We start from the raw sequence: 25,724 nt of genomic DNA on the forward strand, positions 1-25,724 counted from the left end.
AGTAAATTGCAGTATTAATAGTCACATTTTATCTCTGGATTATATTTATAAATACAGGAACAGCTCACTCGTTTTGCGTTCAGTATGACTGGTAAAATCTACACCTCATCAGGAGCTCCCCACCAAAGAAAACCCACATAAGTTTTGTCTTTACATAAAAATACAGCAATAAGTGTCTTTTCACTTATGCTGTCTTTAAAGCATAAGTGCTACGGGAGCTCATCTCAACAGACCAGACTGTTGCAGGCACACAACAGACAAGAACTAACATGTATGATTTTAGGGTTTACAAACGTTTTTGACTGTTAAACTTTACCAGCAAAAAAATTTAGCGGAAGCTAATTGGCCTGCTGATGGTTTTCAAAGTTAGCTGAGAAGCTAATCCGCTAACAAAAAAGTTACCTTTGCAAATTAGCGGTTAGTGGATTAGCGGAACGGGCCACCACTGGCAGTAAGCAATTGCACCAAAGACCAGCAAAAACCTGATCTAACATTGAGCGCAGACTTTTTCTTCCATTGTTGGATATATTGTGTATAGTGTGTTTATTTATTATTATTATTTTGTTTTCTTTGCTATTTGCTTTGGTATTAAGTAATTCCATCCATCCATCCATTTTCTTCCGCTTTATCCGGAGTCGGGTCGCGGGGGCAGCAGCTCAAGCAAAGCCGCCCAGACCTCCCGATCCACACACACCTCCCCCAGCTCCTCCGGGGGAACCCCAAGGCATTCCCAAGCCAGCCGACAGATGTAGTCCCTCCAGCATGTCCTGGGTCTTCCCCGGGGCCTCCTCCCAATGGGACGTGCCCGGAACACCTCTCCAGCGAGGCGTCCAGGAAAAGATGCCCGAGCCACCTCAACTGACTCCTTTCTACGTGGAGGAGCAGCGGCTCGACTCCACGCTCCTCCCGAGTGACCGAGCTCCTCACCCTATCTCTAAGAGAGCGCCCAGCCACCCTGCGGAGGAAACTCATCTCGGCCGCTTGTACTCGTGATCTCGTTCTTTCGGTCATGAGCCAAATAATTTATTTTACATAAATGATTATATTCTTAGTTTGATATATTTTTAGTCTGTTATTTGTTTGAATGTGAATGTCAAACTGGGTTGAACCAGTTTTACTACTTAGAACAAAGAGATTCAGGTTACATGATAAATCATATGTCCCATTATCATGTGGGTTATGGGCAGGGGGCAGGACCTTCCCTGAATGCCCATGGGGACCAATAAGGGAAGGATTTTGCGAAATAAGGTCCACCTTTGTTAAACCTATGTTGTGCTTTGTAAAAACTACTTTTGTCCATTATTCGTGGTTCTGAATGGATGGATCTCCTGCATGAGAGAAGTTCTTCAGAATCCAGGCCTGTTTTTCCACTGTGACTTTGAATAAATTTAAAAGTGCAAAATACTTTGACTTTGTACTTTGTGAGGGACAGCATTACAGTAAGGGCCCCTTCATACATAATGCGAATACGTACAACTCCAAAGGCGACTCACGGCGGCAGAGCTCGTATGAGTGCACCACGAAACATTGCGCCGACGGGCAGGTATGTACGATGCCGATGTGAAGGTTCGTGCACGCGAGAACACAGTGCCAGCAGCTGCACGATGTGTAACCATATTGTGCAGCTGCTGTGAAGAAAAAATAAATTAAAAATTAAAAAATACATGCTGCAGTGGTTCCATGCACATGGGAACACAGCAGCTTAACACAGCAGCTTTTCACAGCAGCTGCATGATGTGGTTGACAATAAACCATCCATCCATTTTCTTCCGCTTTATCCGGAGTTGGGTCGCAGGGGCAGCTTACATGCCACCCACGGGAATCAAACCCACACCTTCTAAAAGTTCTGATTTCCAGTCAGAAACTTTACCACTGAGCTACCGTCGCTGTCCTATGAAAGCTGCAGGAAACTGCCTGATATAAGAAAGGACATGGACATATTTTAAAAAAAACACACACCATATAAAAACACTGCATTTATCAAGCAGGTAATACAAATATGATCCATCTGTTCTTCTGTAGATGACCCATGGTCACTGACGTAGGGTCACGAAATGACATGAATGAGAAGCAATGTGCTCTGATCATGTCCACATCTGCTGGCGCATGTCCAGCCGGCCCGCACGTGTCCTATCGGTGCACTGCAGGACTGTCACCACATCATGTGGAACAGAGCTCACTTGGGTGACATGACAGTCAGATCGCTCACTGTGTGTTATGATTTGATGGCTCATTTCAACCTGGGGGCAGCCTGTCAATGGGCTGCATCATGTGCGCACTTGCTCGTTGCAGCCTATCGCCAAGCGATATATGTTTTCATTTATGTCCACATGATGACAGCAAGCAGATACACATGCATCACAGTGGCCAGTTGTTAGTCCATGTCCATCCAAACACAGTACGTGTTGTCCAGCTGGGATGTCCAGAATGACAGATCTCCACAGCTGCTTCTGTTGGCAGCCACGCCTCCTGTTAGTTTAGTGCACACACCAAAGCCACACTAGTGGGGCACTTAGACAAATTTCACATCCAGCATGACAATGATTGTCTGCTGACTGTTGTTGTCTTAATAGCGCAAATGGCCACACATTTTAGAAGTGCCAAACAAGCGGTGTTAGATGTTCGTGTGTGTCACCTGGAATTTGGCCGATACCTGCCATGACAGGGATCAATGAGTTCACACAGCGCACACTCTGTCTTTCAGCCGCTGGTGTGCGCAAATAGATGTATCAACAGGTGTACGAGGCTTTGGAGGCAGGGACGATTTTACATGTTTTGCACATAAGTCCTGCTTCATGTGCACTTTAGGTGCAAATTTACCAAATTCACACTATGTGTGAAGGGGCCCTAACAACCGGGTAGGTCTAACAACACAGACTAGCAAAAACCTGATCTAACACTGAGTGCAGATTTTTTTCTTCCATTGACATGGTGCAATACAGTGACGTGCAGGTGAGGCTGTGCCTCACCTGTCATCATGGAAAGAAAAAAATGTAAAATGAAAAAAATAAATGAAATGGTCATATTTATCCAGTGATTTGTACTATAAAGTTATTTTCAGTTTAACGTCACCAGTTTTAGATTATTTTTTATTCAAAATGGCTGAATTTTCACATTTGCCATTCAAATACTGAGAGGATATGTGCGGTGAGGCAGCAGCCCACTGTGCCTCACCTTGGAATGCACAATCACTGGGCTGACTGCTGGCATGCTGTGCAGCGAGACTGTATTACTGTCTCTCTGTATGTTACCATTAAAATGGTCAAACACTTTGGTTATATGAACTTAAATTCCATAGTTTAGCTGATGTGCATAATGTACATCATGTTTTTTGTCAACAATCAATCAATCAACTTTTTTCTTATATAGCGCCAAATCACAACAAACAGTTGCCCCAAGGCGCTCCATATTGTAAGGCAAGGCCATACAATAATTATGAAAAACCCCAACGGTCAAAACGACCCCCTATGAGCAAGCACTTGGCCACAGTGGGAAGGAAAAACTCCCTTTTAACAGGAAGAAACCTCCAGCAGAACCAGGCTCAGGGAGGGGCAGTCTTCTGCTGAGACTGGTTGGGGCTGAGGGAAAAAAAAACAGGAAAAGACATGCCGTGAAGGGGGGCAGAGATCGATCACTAATGATTAAATGCAGAGTGATGCATACGGAGCAAAAAGAGAAAGAAACAGTGCATCATGGGAACCCCCCACAATCTACGTCTAAAGCAGCATAACCAAGGGATGGTCCAGGGTCACCCGATCCAGCCCTAACTATAAGCCTTAGCGAAAAGGAAAGTTTTAAGCCTAATCTTAAAAGTAGAGAGGGTATCTGTCTCCCTGATCTGAATTGGGAGCTGGTTCCACAGGAGAGGAGCCTGAAAGCTGAAGGCTCTGCCTCCCATTCTACTCTTACAAACCCTAGGAACTACAAGTAAGCCTGCAGTCTGAGAGCGAAGCGCTCTAATGGGGTAATATGGTACTACGAGGTCCCTAAGATAAGATGGGACCTGATTATTCAAAACCTTATAAGTAAGAAGAAGAATTTTAAATTCTATTCTAGAATTAACAGGAAGCCAATGAAGAGAGGCCAACACGGGTGAGATATGCTCTCTCCTGCTAGTCCCCGTCAGTACTCTAGCTGCAGCATTCTGAACCAACTGAAGGCTTTTTAGGGAACTTTTAGGACAACCTGATAATAATGAATTACAATAGTCCAGCCTAGAGGAAATAAATGCATGAATTAGTTTTTCAGCATCACTCTGAGACAAGACCTTTCTGATTTTAGAGATATTGCGTAAATGCAAAAAGGCAGTCCTACATATTTGTTTAATATGCGCTTTGAATGACATATCCTGATCAAAAATGACTCCAAGATTTCTCACAGTATTACTAGAGATCAGGGAAATGCCATCCAGAGTAACAATCTGGTTAGACACCATGCTTCTAAGATTTGTGGGGCCAAGTACAATAACTTCAGTTTTATCTGAGTTTAAAAGCAGGAAATTAGAGGTCATCCATGTCTTTATGTCTGTAAGACAATCCTGCAGTTTAGCTAACTGGTGTGTATCCTCTGGCTTCATGGATAGATAAAGCTGGGTATCATCTGCGTAACAATGAAAATTTAAGCAATACCGTCTAATAATACTGCCTAAGGGAAGCATGTATAAAGTGAATAAAATTGGTCCTAGCACAGAACCTTGTGGAACTCCATAATTAACTTTAGTCTGTGAAGAAGATTCCCCATTTACATGAACAAACTGTAATCTATTAGACAAATATGATTCAAACCACCGCAGCGCAGTGCCTTTAATACCTATGACATGCTCTAATCTCTGTAATAAAATTTTATGGTCAACAGTATCAAAAGCAGCACTGAGGTCCAACAGAACAAGCACAGAGATAAGTCCACTGTCCCGAAGCCATAAGAAGATCATTTGTAACCTTCACTAATGCTGTTTCTGTACTATGATGAATTCTAAAACCTGACTGAAACTCTTCAAATAGACCATTCCTCTGCAGGTGATCAGTTAGCTGTTTTACAACTACCCTCTCAAGAATCTTTGAGAGAAAGGAAGGTTGGAGATTGGCCTATAATTAGCTAAGATAGCTGGGTCAAGTGATGGCTTTTTAAGTAATGGTTTAATTACTGCCACCTTAAAAGCCTGTGGTACATAACCAACTAACAAAGATAGATTGATCATATTTAAGATTGAAGCATTAAATAATGGTAGGACTTCCTTGAGCAGCCTGGCAGGAATGGGGTCTAATAAACATGTTGATGGTTTGGATGAAGTAACTAATGAAAATAACTCAGACAGAACAATCGGAGAGAAAGAGTCTAACCAAATACCGGCATCACTGAAAGCAGCCAAAGATAACGATACATCTTGGGATGGTTATGAGTAATTTTTTCTCTAATAGTCAAAATTTTGTTAGCAAAGAAAGTCATGAAGTCATTACTAGTTAAAGTTAATGGAATACTCAGCTCAATAGAGCTCTGACTCTTTGATTCTTCTTGCAGCAACTCTTCAGCTGCAGAATAAGTGACAGCAAGCTACAAGAGCAGCCGTTCATTTATTTTTTCCTCTCGCCTGGACTTTACTTTCAGAATGGAGGATTACATATCCAAACTGAAACAGTCTTCTAAACTGCAATTTCAATCAAAGCAGGAGGTAATAATTAAAGGACGACCCAAGACCGGAGTTGAAAGGTTTGCCTCAGACAACAGTAGACCCGCTCTTTTCAAACACGGTAGGACACACTAAAGTCTGGCTGTGTGGACGTCCAGCAAGGAACTGCCTTTTTCTGCTTTTCCTGCCTTATTTTCTCAACTTGTGACAATGTCTGGACTTAGATGGGATATTGTGACCTAATTAAATGTGCTTTTTTGTGTTACAGCTTGTATGTGCAAAGAATGCTGATGAGATTTTAAACATACCCGTTTGCTGCCAAACAAATGGTGAATAAGCTGCTCTGTGAGCTTCATATGTATTTAAATCTGCTTGTGATGAAGTCTGTGCCTAACGAGCCATCGACCTCACCGCATGCCACTGGTGCAATATTCAGATATGCCTCACACATAGGTTCATGTTGCTTATGCACTCTGAGAGGTTTTGCAATAAGTGGTGTGATATCTTAAAATATAACAGGTAGAAAACTGTGTGACTCACATGCAACCAGCACACACACACACACACACACACACACACACACACACACACACACACACACACACACACACACACACACACACACACACACACACACACACAGTTCAAAGAAGCTATGACATATAAAGTGACATCGTATGTGCAGTCAAGGTCTAAAATCAAAGCTCTCAAAAAAATGTAAATTATGAAAATAATCCAAAAATAGTATTTTCTAGTAATCATTTAAACCCTTGGTAACACAGCTGTGAGAAATTGAATCATGGTTGGCAATGGACGGTTATTGATAAAACTGGATTGTAAATTGTCTTCCACAGAATGATACGCTCAAAGTGAGAAATCAAAGTTCAAAATAGATTTTCTCCACAAAATCACTAATCCATGACCACTGTGTCATATCTCATCTCATATCATGTAACAAACTTATTACTATGTATCGTCCCTATTTGAGGCCATATCAAAACTGTAACCAGAAGCACAGTATGGTTTCGCCTGCCGCCTAGCTTGCTCATTTACTGTTATAATAGAATTTTACAAAAAACAAAAAATTAAAAATTTAAACATCCACAGAAGTTTGTTTAGATGCCTTCATCGCAGGGATATAATTGAATAATATACTTTCAGTGAATATGAAAACTGTATTCCATAAAGTATTAAAGTTATAGCCAATGTCAAAGTGTTTTCTGTTGTCAAAAATCAGGTTTTTATCCCCAAAATACGGATGGGTATTGACAGGCGGGTTGGTTAGGACACAAATGCAAGGCTCACAAACACAGCTCTGGTTGAAAAACTTTAGTGGTGTGTGGCAAGCAATGGTCGGTATACGGGAAGGTAGTCCAAAAAACACAGCAGCAGTAACATAATCATCAGGCTTAAATGTGGTCGGAACAAACGGGCAGGAGGTCGAGAACACAGTGAGGTAGGCAGGACTATGGAACACAAAACCGAGAGCTGGAAAGAAGGCACAGGGTGCATCAATCTGGCGAAGAAACAAAGCAGAATGAGCAGTATATATACACTCAAGTGATGAGCTGTAAATTGAAAGCAGGTGAGCATGGAAAGCACCAGAAGGAGGGCATGACCAGGGAGAGAGAGAGAGAAACACCCACCACCAAGAAAGGCAGAAAGACCAAAGCAGGAAAAAGTCCAACAAGAAAATAAACAAACAGGAAGGCAACCAACAGACAAAAACAGATCAAAGCAAAAAAATAAAAGCAGATCAAACACACCACCTGACAGGTATAGGATAACAACAATGCATCATCTAGTAATCATCCAGACAAAAGATGCTGCCACATATGGAATTTCTATGTCCAAACTTAGTGAAACTATAGTGCCTAGAAAAAACTTTGACGTAGGGTCCATGGGCCCAACGACGATGACAGAAGGATCATTCATTACATAAACTCACACTCCATTGCATGTGAGCCAATAAATGCTTAGACTTTTTGCTTTTGGTTATTGAGCACGTGAATGAAGAGCTTTCCAAGGTTCAGACTGAAATCACCGGCCTCCAGAATGTAATGAAAAGTAAGTTTGATGCTCAACAATTAAAAAACATTACTGATCGCTACATCGCTAACTTGGAGGGATATAAAAGGAACGTTCTGGATATTAAACTACAGAAATATTGCAGAGACACTTTGGATTACAAAAACAACCAGGTCTGCCAATCGCTGTTCAACCTTTTGTATTGTATTATTCAAAACGCATCATGAGAACATGTTGAAATAACAATATGCCAGGTGTGGCTGCACTCGTGTCTTTAAAGAAACACACTTGTGACTAATTAATGATTGAATACAACTCCTTTGTGCCTTACTTTGTGCACAGGTTCTGCGCTGTGTAAACAGCAAGGTGGAGTTGGACACACCCCAAATACAATTGTACTATCTGCTTTGGACCATGCGTCATAGATCATGGTGACAGCAATGGTAGAAAGCCGTGGTATCCATTGACAATAGAGTTATTTGCAAGGTTTTATTTTTAGCTCTACATCAACATCGGATTTGCTGTACAGACCCCGACTGAAAACAAGGGAGCAGCTGAAGGGACCAACTAGCAAAACTATTGATTCAAGCACTGAGTTTAATAACACGACACTCCTCCTTGCTTCCCCAGCAGATGAGCTGGAGGCACATGCTGGCCTTAAATCTTGTGATTGCAACTATAGCCACACCATCTCAGCAGTTATTGTGGATTAGCACCACATGCATGTTACTGTCAGTTTGCTCCAACTGGGACTCACCATACGGAAACAGCTACGAACGCTTGGCTCCACATTACTGCCCCCAAATGCAGCTACTTCACCCAGCTGGCGCGGGATCTGGATGGCTTCATGGAGCAGCAGGCTGAGGTGGCGCTGGTCCGTCAAACCTCCAGGACCAGACACCTGATGGAATAAGTCTGTAACCACCAGAAAATCAAATAGACTCATGTAAAAATGCATGCAGCATCTCAAACTGAGTATCATCAGTTTCAGGGTGCATCTGAGGGCCTGAAAAACAAAACACCAATTTCAGGTATGCACTTGTCTGCACATCTAAACCTGATGCATTTGTATTCATTGTTACATAACAACACAGTTTGTCACAACTGCTCTGGATGATTTCTCAACTTAAGGTTTTCAAACTAGTATCGGCATTTCCACCAACGTGGTTGCTTCTGCATAAAATAAAGTTCTCCATGTTTTTATGGACATGTCAGGATTCAGTAAATGATGGAGCATAATTTTCAACTGTATGATCTCTTGTCAATAGTACAGTAGTGTTCAGAATAATAGTAGTGCTATGTGACTAAAAAGATTAATCCAGGTTTTGAGTATATTTCTTATTGTTACATGGGAAACAAGGTACCAGTAGATTCAGTAGATTCTCACAAATCCAACAAGACCAAGCATTCATGATATGCACACTCTTAAGGCTATGAAATTGGGCTATTAGTAAAAAAAAAAGTAGAAAAGGGGGTGTTCACAATAATAGGAGCATCTGCTGTCGACGCTACAAACTCAAAACTATTATGTTCAAACTGCTTTTTGAGCAATCCTGCGAATCACTAAACTAGTATTTAGTTGTATAACCACATCTTTTCATGATTTCTTCACATCTGCGAGGCATCAATTTTGCTGGTTTGGAACCAAGATTTTGCTAATTTACTAGTGTGCTTGGGGTCATTGTCTTGTTGAAACATCCATTTCAAGGGCATGTCCTCTTCAGCATAAGGCAACATGACCTCTTCAAGTATTCTGACATATCCAAACTGATCCATGATACCTTGTATGCGATATACAGTAGTGTTCAGAATAATAGTAGTGCTATGTGACTAAAAAGATTAATCCAGGTTTTGAGTATATTTCTTATTGTTACATGGCAAACAAGGTACCAGTAGATTCGATAGATTCTCACAAATCCAACAAGACCAAGCATTCATGATATGCACACTCTTAAGGCTATGAAATTGGGCTATTAGTAAAAAAAAAAGTAGAAAAGGGGGTGTTCACAATAATAGTAGTGTGGCATTCAGTCAGTTAGTTTGTCAATTTTGTGGAACAAACAGGTGTGAATCAGGTGTCCCCTATGTAAGGATAAAGCCAGCACCTGTTGAACATGCTTTTCTCTTTGAAAGCCTGAGGAAAATGGGACATTCAAGACATTGTTCAGAAGAACAGCGTAGTTTGATTAAAAAGTTGATTGGAGAGGGGAAAACTTATACACAGGTGCAAAAAATTATAGGCTGTTCATCTACAATGATCTCCAATGCTTTAAAAGGGTGTCCACTATGTAAGGACCATAGTAAGAGAAACATGCCCATATCATGATGCTTGCACCACCATGCTTCACTGTCTTCACTGTGAATTGTGGCTTGAATTCAGAGTTTGGGGGTCGTCTCACAAACTGTCTGCGGCCCTTGGACCCAAAAAGAACAATTTTACTCTCATCAGTCCACAAAATATTCCGCCATTTCTCTTTAGGCCAGTTGATGTGTTCTTTGGCAAATTGTAACCTCTTCTGCACGTCTTTTATTTAACAGAGGGACTTTGCGGGGGATTCTTGCAAATAAATTAGCTTCACACAGGCGTCTTCTAACTGTCACAGCACTTACAGGTAACTCCAGACTGTCTTTGATCATCTTGGAGCTGATCAATGGGTGAGCCTTTGCCATTCTGGTTATTCTTCTATCCATTTTGATGGTTGTTTTCCATTTTCTTCCACGTGTCTCTGTTTTTTTTTTGTCCATTTTAAAGCTTTGGAGATCATTGTAGATGAACAGCCTATATTTTTTTGCACCTGTGTATAGGTTTTCCCCTCTCCAATCAACTTTTTAATCAAACTACGCTGTTCTTCTGAACAATGTCGTGAACGTCCCATTTTCCTCAGGCTTTCAAAGAAAAAAGCATGTTCAACAAGAGCTGGCTTCATTCTTAAATAGGGGACACCTGATTCACCCCTGTTTGTTCCACAAAATTGACGAACTCACTGACTGAATGCCACACTACTATTATTGTGAACACCCCCTTTTCTACTTTTTTTTACTAATAGCCCAATTTCATAGCCTTAACAGTGTGCATATCATGAATGCTTGGTCTTGTTGGATTTGTGAGAATCTACTGAATCTACTGGTACCTTGTTTCCCATATAACAATAAGAAATATACTCAAAACCTGGATTAATCTTTTTAGTCACATAGCACTACTATTATTCTGAACACTACTGTATATATGCCCTTAGATTGTCATTCTCTCTAACATAGTTTATTTCACAGAGAATAGTTAATGTTAGGTCATAAAATTGGCAAAATATATGTCAAGTAGGTGTTATACATTCCATCGACATGCATGCAGATATCACTAACTTGATAAATTGGTTGTCTTGGGAAATTTGAATTTGAATTCCAAATGTGGAGTTGGGACACCATGATAGATCAAACAATGGCACATTTGTCAAATTACCTTACAGGTGCAATTCATGATTATGGCTGCAGTCCCACACATTTCTGGAACTTGAGTGCAGCTGGAGTTTTAGGATTTTTAAAACTGGAGAGATCTGCAGTGTCATTGTGTTGTACATTGTTAAATATAATTGTCCTGATGTCATCAGACAATGGTTTGATAGCTGATCTACGATGCCAAGGGACTTTCTATCTCCACACTCTCCATTATTGAATCCCATCGATTTTTTTTTTTTCTGCTTGGAACAGGAAAGTATATGAACCACAAACCACAAGATTAAATGACATTACTTGCTGAAATTTTTTGAACTGCTGCATAAGATGAGCAGAAGCATGCCGGGGATGGATAAAGCATTCTGCCTTCTTCTTTCAGCTGCTCCTGTTAGGGGTCACCACAGCAGATCAACCATTTCTATCTCACTCTGTCCTCTGCATCTTCCTCTGTCATCTCAGAGACATTCAAGTCCTCCCTCAGCAGATCCATAAACCTCCTCTTTGGCCTCTCTCTTCTCCTCCTGCCCGGTGGCTCCATCCTCCTCATCCTCCTTCCTATATACCCCTGGTCCCTCCTCTGCACATGTCCAAACCATCTTCATCTCACCTCTCTAACTTTGTCTCCAAGCTGTCCCACCTGAGCTGTCCCTCTGATATGTTCATTCCTAATCCTGTCTATACTCATCACTCCCAAAGAGTCTTATCTTCAGCCCTGCAACATCCAGCTCTGCCTCCTGTCTTTTTGTTAGTGCCACCGTCTCTAAGCTGCACAACATAGCTGGTTCACTACTGTCTTGTAGACTTTCCCCTTCACTCTTGCAGATATTCCTCTGTCACAAATCACTCCTGCCACTTTTCTCCACCCTGCCTGCACTCTTCTTCATCTCTCTACCACACTCTCCATTATTTTTGACAGTTGACCCCCAAGTGTTTAAACTCATCTACTTTGACCACTTCTACTCCTTCTAACCACACAATTCCACTGGGCTCCCTCTCATTCACACACGTGTAGTCAGTCTTGCTCCTACTGACTTTCATTCCCCTTCTCTCCAGAGTATATCAACATGTCTTCAAGCTAGTCTCAACCAGCTCTCTACTCTCACTACAATCAGAAACATAAGATGTGAACTTGATGATGACCCAAAAAGGAAGGAGTAACAGGATAGTCAAAAAAAAAATTTTTTAACAATAGCATAGTTATTTTCTAGTCATTTTGTGTTCCTATTCCATTTGGTGCCATGGCCATGTGTTTGAGATTGTCTTTCTGCAGTGCACAAAGGTTCAAAAATGAAATAATATGACAAACAAGCTCATTTTAAGCTACATGTAACTTCAAAGCCACACATATACTGATAGAAAGAGAGAGAGAGAGAGAGAGAGAGAGAGAGAGAGAGAGAGAGAGAGAGGAGGGTGAGAGAAAAGAAAGTCTAATTTGCCACATTCATACAAAAAATTCCTTCCTGCAGGGGTTGTGTGGGTTTTATAATCCTGTTATTTGCGTGTCTGAATCTAAGTGCTGTTAAATAATCAGAAAATAACAGTTTATTAAGTGAACATAACACATTGTGATTGAGCAAAGATTCAGTGACTGACTTTACAGACGAGATGAAGTTTAGGGCCCCTTCACACATGGCACGAATGTGGTCAAACTGCGCATGAAGCAGGAATCATATGCAATACTATAAAATAGTAGATGCCTCCAATGCCTCGTACACCTGTTGCCACAACTATTGCGCACACCAGCGGCTGAAAGACAGAGTGTGCACTGTGAGAGCCCATCGAAACCTCTTGCGGCAGATGTCGGCCAAATTCCAAGTGCCACACATGAACATCTAACACTGCACATTTGGCACTTAGAAAATGTGTGGCCATTCACGCTATTAGTACAACAACAGTCCACAAACAATCACTGTCGAGCTGGATGTGAAATTTGTCTAAGTGCCCCCACAACTGTGGAGTTGCCAAGTGCACATGTGGTGTGCTAGAGTATCGGCTGCCCACACAACACGTGTGCTTGTGGTTCGTGTGCCTCCCCGCAGGTGAGGTGCCTCTCATCTGATCACAGAGTGACATCTTGGTCTATCAGGACAGGGGGCGAGGCTGGCTGCCAACAGTTGTTGAGACGTGTCTGGTCCTGGATGTCACAGGTCCACATGTCCCATGTTTTGATGGACATAAGCGTGTGTGTGTGTGTGCTTGCTGTCATTAGGTGGAAATACATAAAAAACATATATGGCTTTTGCAACGGGCTGGAGAAACGGACTGTCAGTTCATGTGGACACGCAGCAGGCGATCTGAATGTCACATCTGTCTGAGAGGACACACGTGCGTTAAAAAAAAAAAAAAAAAATTATTTCAACCCAGTGATATTCACTAATTATACAGCCAGTTTTTACTTTATTTTCCTCCACATCAGTGGTGTGATATGGTGCAGCTGCTTGCACTGTGTTCCTGCTGGCATGACACCATCGCGTGCACGATACCATCGCACCGGGATCATGCATGCTTGCCCGTCGGCTCGATGTTTTTGTGGTTCACTCATACGAGCTGTTCCGCCGTGAATAGCCCCGATTTGTACATATTCATACTATGTGTGAAGGGGCCCTTGTGAAATCAACAGATGCCCTCTTTGCAGCTCATGAGAAGCTGTGTGGGGAGTGTCTGGGTTTGTGATTGTCATGTACCAGAGTGAGACCTGGGTTTTTAAGAACTCCCTGGACCCAGCTGTCAGAACTGTGCCTCTGTGGTGAAAGCGTCAAATGTGTTCACAGATTCCCTTATCTCGGCAGTGACAGTCACGTCTCTGGAACTACGAGGTCAAGAGATGATTGGAAAGAGCTTATAGTGTCACTGGACAGACGTGTATGGTGCTGCTGATATCTTTGTAGAAGAATGAAGATCCAAGACTTCAAGGTTGTTTCAGGGTGTTTCTAGCCTTATAGTTTCATTGTGAAACTTTCAAAATCAAAACTTATTCAGACAGACAACTGCATGCTATTCTGACAGAAAATATAGTCCAAGTACAGTGTTCAAAGTACTTCACAACATACACAATCTAAAAGTGGTATAACTCAGGATCTGCCAAAAGTTCCAGGCAAAAAGCTGCCAACTTCAGCACTCACCTCTTCTACCCTGTTCATCTCAAAATAATCCAGCAATTTTCTTCTTTTTATTGTTTCCTTTATACGAGGTCTATTAGATAAGAAACCGACACTTTTATTTTTTTTTAACTATATGGATTTGAATGACGTGCGATTACACCAATCATGCTTGAACCCTCGTGCGCATGCGTGAGTTTTTTCACGCATGTCGGTGACGTCATTTCTCTGTGGGCAGACCTTGAGTGAGATGTGGTCCCGCCCTCTCGGCTGAATTCCTTTGTTTCACACGCTGCTCGAGACGGCGCAAGTTGCTTTATCAACATTTTTTCTGGACCTGTGAGGAATATCCGAATGGACACTGTTCGAGAAATTAAGCTGGTTTTTGGTGAAAAGTTTAACGGCTGATGAGAGATTATGGGGTGTTTCTGTCGCTGGAAGGACTTCCCACGGAGCGGGACGTCGCGCAGCGCTTCCAGGCGCCGTCGTCGGCCTGTTTCGACCTGAAAACATCCTAATTTAAGGCTTAATTCACCCAGGATGTTGTGAGAGAACAGAGAAGATTCAGAAGAGGCCGGCATGAGGACTTTATGCGGACATTCCACTGTTTAAGGACATTTTTTAATGAAAGACGTGCGCGCAAATTCGCTGAGTCGTTTCCGTGACAACTCGGCGAATCTGTGTGCGCCGTGACAGGAAAAACACCTCCGTGTTGAAAACCATTTGTAAAATTCAGGCGGCTTTTGATGGCTTTCAACAAGTGAGTAACTGAGAAATTGTTTAACAGCTTGGGCATGTTCCAACTTGCCCATTAAGGTTTCCAACGGAGGTGTTTTTCCTGTCATGACCCCCCGCGGTCGGGTCCGGCCCGACATGCGACTCTGCCCGCACGTTCTTTCATTACAAAATGTCCGTTAACAATGGAATGTCTGAATAAACTCCTCATGCCGACTTCTTCTGAAAGTTCTCTGTTCTCTGATGACTTACTGCGTCAACAGAGCCTGAAATGTGGAAGTTTTCAACTTGAAACGGCGAGACGCTGCCGCCTCGAAGCGCAGATCGCCGTCAGGCACCGTGGGCCGTCCTTACGGCAACACTACAAGACCAAAATCTCTCATCAGCCGTTAAAATTTTTACCGACCAGCTGAATTTATTTATAAGTTGTGCCTTACAGTTTTGAAAAAATTTTGATCAAACAAAGCAGCAGTCTCTGAGCCATTCCTAAACAATGAAAAAATCGGCGAGAGGGTGGGCCACTCCTCACTCAAAGACTGCCCACAGGCGAATGATGTAACCGACAGGTGTGAAAAAACTCTCGCATGCCCACGAGGGTTCAAGCATGTCTCATGTAATCACACGTGATTCAAATCCATATGGTTTTTGAAAAAAATAATAAGGTCGGATACTTTTCTAATAGACCTCGTAAATGCTGCCCACAAATGTTTTTTCAGCCATTACAGTACAAAACCCTCCAAAACAAAACATGTTCATCCACTTGTTTGTTTTTTTAATCTTCAGACAAATATGTCAAGTTTGCATTACACACTCGTGAAAACGTGGACAGTTTTTGAATTAAGCATTGGAATTTGTTACATTTGCTGATCAGCTTACAGTCTGTTCAGTTGTTGTAACTCTTTTATACTAAACAAGTTGTTTTTAATTAGGAACTGAGTCAGAGGGAGTTGTATTTCTGGCCATGCACAGTTTAAGAGAATTAACTCTACATTACAGTTCAGTGATGATGATATGACACACATACACATGCATGCACAGCTGTTTGTTTTAATGCAATCTGCCGTAAGCAGGTGCTTTTAATTTGACAAACAAAGACTGTGGTGGACAGCACTACACTTTTGACTTATAGTACCAACATGACACTTAATTCACTCATGGTAACAGCAACATAACACTTAACTAAAGTGACTAAACCAAATGAACTACAAAAACACAATGGATCAATATCACTAACAACACTGTCAATCTAACATAAACCACAATAACAACAAACGTCAAAACCCCGAACTCCCATGGTGCATTGCAGTACAATATCCATTGTTTATTGCTTAGTTGAAATTGCTAATTTTCCCCCAAATATTTGTCCTATCAACTTTCTGTTTTCGCAGTGTTCATCCTTGACCTAAAATACATGAGCATACCAAAGGACAAATGCTAGGGCTTCCCAGTTGTTGCATGATCAAAGACATATACACACACACACACACACACACACACACACACACACACACACACACACACACACACACACACACACACGCACATGCACACAGAGGCCACCCGGCTATTATAATATAGATATATATGAGGTGCGTATGTCTCCCTTGTAAAATTATCATATTATATATATATATATACACGATTCAGAGACAATACTTCTCATTATGTGTGTCAATGCAGTTGTGTCTTTCATTTTAAAATTGATTTCCATTTTTTATTGGTTAAATGTTACATTAATTTTTACCCCAGAGTCAAAGCAAAACATTTAAACGATATTACAAACAGACTAAAACAGGATGACGATAAGTGTATTACCAGCTGTCACTCAAATCACATCGATGTCAGAGCCAAAAATATTTTCTAAAAATAATAAGACTTGGCACAAACGCCATTAGTCAACAAAACACCAACACATGCCTATTTGAACCCAGAGCATAGGACTGACTTACTTGGGCAATGATTCAATTGAACACAGATCTGTTATGAATCAGCCTATAAGGGCCGACACAGATGGTGTGCCAAGCGTGACTAATCCTATCGCGGGTTTGGTGGTGATGTCTGAGACGATGCATCAGCTACAAGCTGTTCCTCATTCCACTGTTGTTAGCTCGACGTCTCACTCTACATTCTCCCTATTTGCACATGATGAATAGAGCTCTAATGGAACAGTATACATGCCCCTCCTGCTTCACCAATAAAATACTACAGCGCGATCATTGAAAGTGGAGGAAGGTAACGTCTGAGTTCTTTGCTTGTTGTCTTGGGAAGAGAAATGAGAGTCACAGCCAGAAAAAAGAGAGTGGTCATGAATGGTGTCTTTGGCAAGCAATCCTTTAAAAGCCCCCGGTGTACTTTGTAGAAGTAAAGAAAGCTTTCTCCTTTATGGCAGCAGAGTAATTTCCTCCATTAGACTAAGTGGATGTCTTTATGTAACACTAGCAATCAGGCCTGGTTTGTTTTTGGCTCATTGTTAGCAGTCGGCGAGATGCATTAGGCACTCGACTGGGCAACACACTCACATTTGTACTTCTCCTGGATGTCTGCGTTGCACAAGCTCACCAAGCCCATCTTGAAACTGAGGACACGCATTTTACCGTTGCGAACGCTGCAGGAAGGAACAGAGAAAAACAAAAAGAGGTCACTTCAATTCCAGCTGTATTGTAGCTTCATGTGTAAAATCTTCACATATTTGTGCGATTTGTTCTCAAATGCACAATAATAGCCCCACTTACAAGCACTGTGCACGACACACGCTGTACATCGCAAATCTGTGGTCAAAAGCAAACCTATCTGTGCAGGGGGCATCAGCCTCAAAGAGTCACATGGTCATGTTATAAAGGCAAATCTTTCTGTTTGAGGTGAAGAAAAGTGGGGGGATTAGAGAGACAAACACACCATCACGATGCAGAATGAGATTTAACGGCTCCGGTGCCAACAAAGCCTGCAGATTCTGCTGCTGGGATGAATAACACTGGCAAGGAGACACGCTTATTGAATTACCATTTGAATCATTAGGTAACAAATCAAGAACATCACACTCACCAGAGACTATCGGAGCTGTGGAGTGAAAAAGTGACTCACGGGAGTTGGAACTCCGAAGATGGATGATGCTGTGAATGTGCTCAAAACTAAAGGCGATACGCCAGGATTTGTTTGTTTGTTTGTTTTTATTTTGTGTAGGATGGAGTGGGTTCACCATTAGCAAAGTGAAGACAGGTCAAGAACAAGAACATAGAGACTCATGCTGACTGCAGCCTTAAAATGTGAAATTCATAATTTGATATAGATGCACATTCTTAAACTGTTCAGCAGGTGCCAGTGTTCAGTAGTTGGCAGCACAGAACGTGATGCCTTTCTTTTCCTTTGGATTCCACAACAATGATGGAAAACCAGACGTGTCAAACTATTCAAAATATATCAACCCAGTGTTTTGAATTAGCCATCGCTAATCGCCATTGCATCCTCAGCCACACATTCTATTTAATGCATTAATTAATTCATTCATCCATTTTCTAAGGGTCACAGGGAGATGGAGCCTATCCCAGCGGTCACTGGATGAGAGGTTGGGAATATCCTTAGACAAGCTGTCAGTTTCTCATAGGAATAATACCATCAATTTCAGCTTTACTTGTGACGCAAACTTTATTCAGTTTAAAAAAAATTTTCAGCAGAAAATGAATGTTACATGCCTAAAAAAAAACCGAACTAAAAAACAAAAGGAAAAAAAGGTACTTGACTCATAAGACAGGTAAGACAAAACATGTTTCGTAGTCTATTCAGCAAACTACCACTTGTCTTTAGATTGTTCATTCATTGTCCCATGTGAGATTCAGTGTCCACAGAAGATATTTCAATTAACAATCCTTGTATTGCACCAGAATCTCCCACATCCTTGACTTTATAGTATTCCAAACACTTAGACCAATTCAATCAGAGTGCACACACGCACAATTCCACTGCCCTGACGTGAATAAAATCTTAAGAACACACTCTATTTCTCATTATATTTTTCAGTCTCATTTCTTATACTGTAAGATACTCTTTCAAAAGCTGCAACACAGTCAGTTTTGCAGAGTAAAATATACTCTGCCAGGATAACATTTGGTCCCAGTCCAAATAGAGTTAAATACACTCTATTATAGAGTGAAATCAACTCTACCATCTTGCCAAATAACATTTTCAGCTCCAATAACAGTCATTCACAGCATGATAGAGTTGATTTTATCCTGTGATAGAATTAATTTAGCACTGGTAGAGTATATTTAACTCTATTTGGACTGAGACCAAATGTTTTCCTGGCAGAGTATATTTTACTCTGCAAAATTTACTGTGAACTTTGCTTAGTTCTGTAAGCGATTCTTGAAACATCGAACCTTCCGGTGTCCTAACATTTCATCAAGACATCTTACCAAGGCTTAGTGTACAAGCACACAACACAAAAATGTAATTTCTCAGCAATGACTATTAATTGTTTTTAATTTTATTAAACTTAATACTTGATTTTGAATTGTTAAATTTACTTATTGTTTGTGGCTTGTTTTTTGATTGATATTCTCTGTATTAGCATATTTGTGTAAGCATAGTGGTAGCTTTGTGGACCCCATGTGTTTCGTGTCACCAATAAAGTACTGTTTAGATTAATTCTACATTCCACTTTTGCTGGTTTTATGTAATTCAAAACAGCAGGTTCTGGTTAAAAGACCGAATTTAGTAAGCTACTTGATTGATGCGTCTATAATAGGGGTGGCCAAGTTCGGTCCTCGAGAGCCACATTCCTGACACTCTTAGTTGTCTCCCTGCTCCAACACACCTGAATCCAATGAAAGACTCGTTAGCAGACTTTTAATGAGCCTTTCATTGGATTCAGGTGTGTTGGAGCAGGGAGACAACTAAGAGTGTCAGGAATGTGGCTCTCGAGGACCTAACTTGGCCACCCCTGGTCTATAAATTCAGTGTACGGTAGGATGTTTCAACAAAGAAGGATGGATTGTCAGAACACCGGATCTTTCCGCTTTCTCATTACCATCTGTTTGCCAATCATTATACTGTTCTAATTCCAATTAGTTTGAGGTTTTGCAACATGGGCCATTGGTTTAGGATTACCTAATATGTAGATATGTAGATCCCAGGGCAAAAGTTATAATTCACACTTGTGATTTCTGTGATAATCTCATGGACCCTTTTCCAAAACATCTGGATCTTTGGACATGACCATAGTGGATGGATTAGAGTTCCCAGCACCCCCTTGCACCTCCAACAGTCCAGTGTTTCCTGCAGAGCTAGCCTAAATAACCTAATTGGGTACCAACAGAATTGAGGAAGAATTTTAAATTGAATTAGTCTTTTTTTTAATATATCCCAAGAGACTTGCTTAGTGTTCCCAACAATTTGGTCCAATTTGTTTTCTTCACATTTAATATTCAGATCCATCTTCCATAAACCTTTGAAAACAGTGTTGGATGTGTAACCAGATTCATTCACAAGTATAGAATAATAATGGGAAGCCCCATGTCCAGTCCCTGCAATTTGCAAAATTTCATTAATGAGAGTCACACCCTGGGGTCCTGTAACAGTAGAACCTAAAGTAGTGTCAAGTAGGTGTCTCAATTGAAGATATCTCCAAAACTGATTTTTGACAAAGGTTGACCTGTTCAATCAGATTATTGAATGATTTAAGGAAATTCACTCAAATTATGATCCCCCCCCCCAGTTCCTCCATATAGATGATGATTTACCAATGAGGAGTTTAGGATTGTCCTGCAGCCCAGAGGACATGCTTAGAAATGGGTTAATTCAGTTCCAGCTCTTCAGAATTTTCTGTTGTAACTTAAGTAATCTTTTTCATGCAGACTCCCGACCAATGCTTGAAACGCTGGTGTTTCAAAAGATTAGAAATATTTCAAAGTAGTGTTTCAAGTTAGTCATCAATAACTTGCAGTACCAATGAAAAGTTTTAGTACCATCCCCAACTACACATTGTATTGAGTCTTTAATGACAGTTTTCCATACATTTCTGTTCTGTGATCTTGTGATCTTGTCATTGTTATGGAGACTAAGGAACAGTGCTTAAAACAGATGCTTCATAGGATTCAAAACATTTTGAAACAGTGTTTTCAGTTAGTCATCCCTAATTTGCAGTACTGACAAAAAGTTTTGGTTTGTTATATTAAATTCTTTAATTTCAATTTTTCACATTTTTCTGTTGGATAGTTTCACTCACATTGGGATGTATTCTCTTTTATGTAGACTCCAGAACAATGCTTGAAACATCGATGTTTCAAAGATTTCAAAACATTTTGAAGCAGTGTTTCGATTTAGCATTCTCTAATTTGCTACATGTTCTATTTATTCTTTAATCCATATTTTGCTTTCCCATTCTATTGTATATTCTGTTTCGTATTTATCCATATAAGTTGTTGATTTGCCCTGCAGTTGGTAGATTAACTCCACTCATTAACTAACTTGAGGAGCAGAACCGACACGTCTATACAATATCTCATCGGCAAAACAAAACAAAAAGTTGCTATTAGGATCCATCTAATGAATCAGAGTTCTCATGAATCAAAGTATTTCTGCAGCATTCAACCCTGTACTCATTCCTATACAATAAATCTGGTCTCCTTCATCTGTTCAGCGTCCCTGCTTTAGAGTCCAATTCTGGTTTTTGAGTCACGACCTTACATTAGAAGTGATAAGGAGGACGTTAATGTTTTTGTTCAGATTTGACAGACGGCAAATGGAAATAAATAACAATGTTCACATGGTGTGCCATTTTCAAAAAGCCACTTCCCAGAGTATACACACACACACACGCACACACACACACACACACACACACACCACACACACACACACACACACACACACACACACACACACACACACACACACACACACACACACACACACGCACACATGCAGCGGTTGAAATACGAATGCCTCATTCAGATTCATTGCCACTGTTTAAAAAAAAAAAGAGAAAAGCAATTACTGAAATTTATGCGGACGGTAAAAATCTATGATTGTCTCATTAGCAGCAAGTAGTTAAGAGCTACTAACCAAATTTATGGCAGACGTGGGGTTATCCCTACATTTACGATTTTCTTCTTTTTTTGACAGACGATAAATATTCAGGAGGAAAAATGGGTAGTACGCCAATGTGTTTTTGTCAAAAAAGAGATGACTGGCCCCGTGCCTGGACACCGTTAATGGCAATAGACCCATGCTAAGGCATTTTATAGATATCAGTCCAACTAGGCAGCAGAGCAAATTATAGTCTTCTGTAAACAGGCTGTTCTCTCAGGACTGTCAGCAACTGTTTGAAATGATTTTTACTACAATTGTCTATAGAGGCGCAAAAAATGTGATGTTTAAGCACATATATTTTCACTTATAATGGAGCAGATAGCTGTAACAATTCTTCATTTCTGAAAACAAGCACCAAAATTGGCACACACACTCCTTAGACATTACTATTTAGAAAAAACAGATTGGCCACTTGAATTTTCAATAGGCAGCCAGGTACGGGTCAATTGAATACTTTACCACATTATTTGTCTGATCATAAAGGTTCCAAAAAGGGATAGTTTGGACTATCTACAACTGTATGTTATGGAGTTATGGGGCAAAAACAGCAAGAATGGTGACAAAGGTCTATTTCAGTTTGTACAGTGGTAAAAATTGAAAGTTGCTCTAATTTTGGTAAAAAGTGATACAAATTATTAAAGGCTTTTTCATATTGTCATTGTGGGGTACTGTGTATCGAATTTTTGAGGAAAAGATGAATTTCATCCATTTTGGAATAAAGCTGTAAAATAAAACGTGGAAAAAGTGAAGCTCTGTGAATACGAGGTCTGTCCAAAAAGTATCATACCTTTTTATTTTTTTCAAAATCTATATGGATTTGAATCACGTGTGATTACATCAGCCAAGCTTGAACCTTCGTGCACATGCGTGAGTTTTTCCACGCCTGTCGGTTGCGTCATTCGCCTGTGGGCAGGCTTTGAGTGAGCACTCGTCCACCCCTCCCATCGGATTTCTTTTGTCTGAGAACTTGCTGAGAGACTGCCGCTTTGCTCCATGAAATTTTTTTCAGAAACTGTTAGAGACAGCCTGTTGGAAACCATTTGATAGATTCAGTTGGATATCGGTGAAGATTCTGTCGGCGTCACGCGGAATATGGACTGTTAAACCTTTTTAAAGACGGCCCACAGCAGCGGAGGGCGCGCGGCGCGCTGAGCGGCCATTCGACAGGCTGGATCGACCAGATCATTTCTAAACTGAATGCTGTGTTGAACCGGGACATCATGTGACTAACACAGAAATGGCAAGAGAGCTGGACATAGCACCTTTGCGGCACATTCCACTGTTACAGGAGATTTTGTAATGAAAGACGTGTGGAGGATTTCACGCGTCGGCACGAAGCAGCTCAGGACGCGCAGCAAAAAAAAAAAACACCTCCGTGTTGGAAACCATTCAGAAGATTCAGACGGCTTTCGATGGCTTTCAGTCGAGTGAGTATCCGAGAAATTGTGTAACAGCTGGACATGCCCCAACATGTCCTGTGAGACTTTCAAGACATTTATGCTATATGCATGCAGTTTGCATATATCACATGGCACAAGTCCAACATGTTGCATCATCAAACCGTACCATCGATCACATTTGTCCAATTGTAAATGGACTGCATTCTGATAGTGCGTTTGCATCTGAAGCAGATGCATCACACACACACACACACACACACACACACATTTGGGTGCTGCCAAGCAAGGTGCTCTACTGCACACCAAGAACAACTCGGGAATTCAGGACTTTGCTAAAGGTTTTGTAGTGATTTTCTTTTGTGACGGGAAACAGACAAGCCCACCACTCTAAACTCTAGACTGTCACCTGTATATCTGTCAAAGTGAGGGAGGAGCTTAAAATAATGTTTCCCAAAAAAGACCAGATGAATTTTTGACAAAATAAGCATAAAAAATAGCACAAGCCAAAAAAAAAAAAAAAAACCTTGATATTTTTGGCGCGCATAATTTATAAAACAATGAAGGACATTTGTCAGGATTTCCCCCGGATCCTGGTTTTAACTGCTTTTTTTTTTTTTTTTTTACCAGTGTCATGTGCGTCAGGATTTCAGAGCAACTGAGCACAGCAGATGACAGGAGGCACAATGCAGACTCTCAAACAGGTAGTAGGATATCAAAGACTTTATATTAAACGCAGGCAGTGGTCTAGTACACAAAGACGCAGTCAGCGAGGTGAAGGTACAGGCAGGCGTAAGGCAATGGTGTTGTCAAAAATTAGCAGACTAAGGTTGAGAGCACGGCAAACAGTAGTAAGTGGGCAGAGACAAAAACGAGGTCCAGGAAACAAGCATGGTCAGGCACGGTGAAGCCATAAAGTACAAGATAAACAAGCAACACAGATCAAGAGCAGAAGAGCTGGAATGAAGATATGAGAATCAATGAACTAGCAATTTCAAACAGAACTCACAGGGCTTAAATGCATGGTGAATAATTAGGCAGTGATGGAAAACAGGTGTGGTGAGCTGGCAGGAAGAGGGCATGGACAAACAAAGATAAGAGACAAGGCAAGAGAGTAAAGTGACAAATGGGAAAGCAGAAGACAAACAAAACAGGCGTGGCCAACAGGAATAAGGAAGTGCTGGTGAAGGGCAAGAGAGTGTTGTGATCTGAGGGTGTGACAGTGATACAAATGAAACTGGGTGTGAATCATGAGGAACAAAGATGAGGAGGAACTGACAAGGGAGTGCAGTGACATATCCAGAATCCATAAACTAATAATACTAAAATATCCAGACCGAGACAAACAAACAAACAAACAAACAAAAAACTCTAGACAGAATGGAATCTTAACATGAACAGAATAACAACAGGTGACAAATGGCTAAGACTGAAAAGAAGGTAACAGGTAAATCAAAAGCTAAAACTAGGATAGAACTGATGAGTGGAAAAAGTACAAAACACAAGATAATTAAACTAACACTTCAGTGGTAAACCTGCCAAATAAAAACTCTGACCAAAGCAATCATGAACAAAATCAAAAACAGTGGATTAAAGACAAACAAAACAAGAATGGCACTAAATGTGTGGCTGATGTGTGAAGAACAGAAACAAGCTGTGAAAAAAGCAAAATAAACAGATGATCAAAAACAAAGTAAAAGATATCAATACAGAAAGGCTGATGGATAATAAAAGGTCAAGACCTGAGCAGGAGCAAATCCTAACAATGTGTTAGTGTCTCCATCAGATGGCACGCTCAATTTTGTTTCACACATGGATCAGATGAATGATTGATTTCTGATGGACTATTTAAACCCGGACTTGCTGTTTTTTAATTGCCAGATTCCTCCAAGAGCAAAGCCAGATACTTACATGTTGCATGCCCTTTGCTGTCTGTTGCCTTGCTTTCCTCGTTTTGCCTCGCCAGCTTCCAAAGCCTCATCTATGATCCAGACAGATACCAGGAGGACCAAACCTGATTGCCACCTTGTGACCTTGACCGCGTCTTCCAGCTGTGTGCTCAAGATGCCGAAGCTTTCCGCAGCTTAAGCTCAGGTAACGCTGGCCTCGCCCTCTAATTCCCGCATTAGTGTGAACTGTTGTTTCCTGATGTTCCAAACAATTCCAGTATGGCTCCCAAGCGGACGTGGACCCTGGCAATAACTACCTGCACCGCAATGTCACTTTGGGAACTCCTCGATTCCAGACGTAGAGCACGTCTCGACTAAATGCCAGTTAAGATCTCCTTCGTCTCAGTGGGATCCC

General features: G+C 41.1%; 1 protein-coding gene across 4 annotated transcripts in view; it reads right to left on the bottom strand.

Annotated features, from left to right (window-relative positions):
• Positions 1 to 25,724, bottom strand: part of drp2 (dystrophin related protein 2) — a 437,530-nt gene that overhangs the window by 47,363 nt on the left and 364,443 nt on the right. For all 4 annotated transcript variants that reach the window (XM_034181709.1, XM_034181707.1, XM_034181708.1 and 1 more), the window contains 2 exons: positions 17,457 to 17,542; positions 8,412 to 8,569 (listed from right to left, as the gene is read on the bottom strand). In XM_034181709.1, coding sequence (XP_034037600.1) covers positions 8,412 to 8,569; positions 17,457 to 17,542 — 244 coding nt within the window. The remainder of the gene's footprint in view (positions 1 to 8,411; positions 8,570 to 17,456; positions 17,543 to 25,724) is intronic.

Source organism: Thalassophryne amazonica, chromosome 11 (assembly GCF_902500255.1).
Source record: "Thalassophryne amazonica chromosome 11, fThaAma1.1, whole genome shotgun sequence".
Taxonomy (NCBI): Eukaryota; Metazoa; Chordata; class Actinopteri; order Batrachoidiformes; family Batrachoididae; genus Thalassophryne; species Thalassophryne amazonica.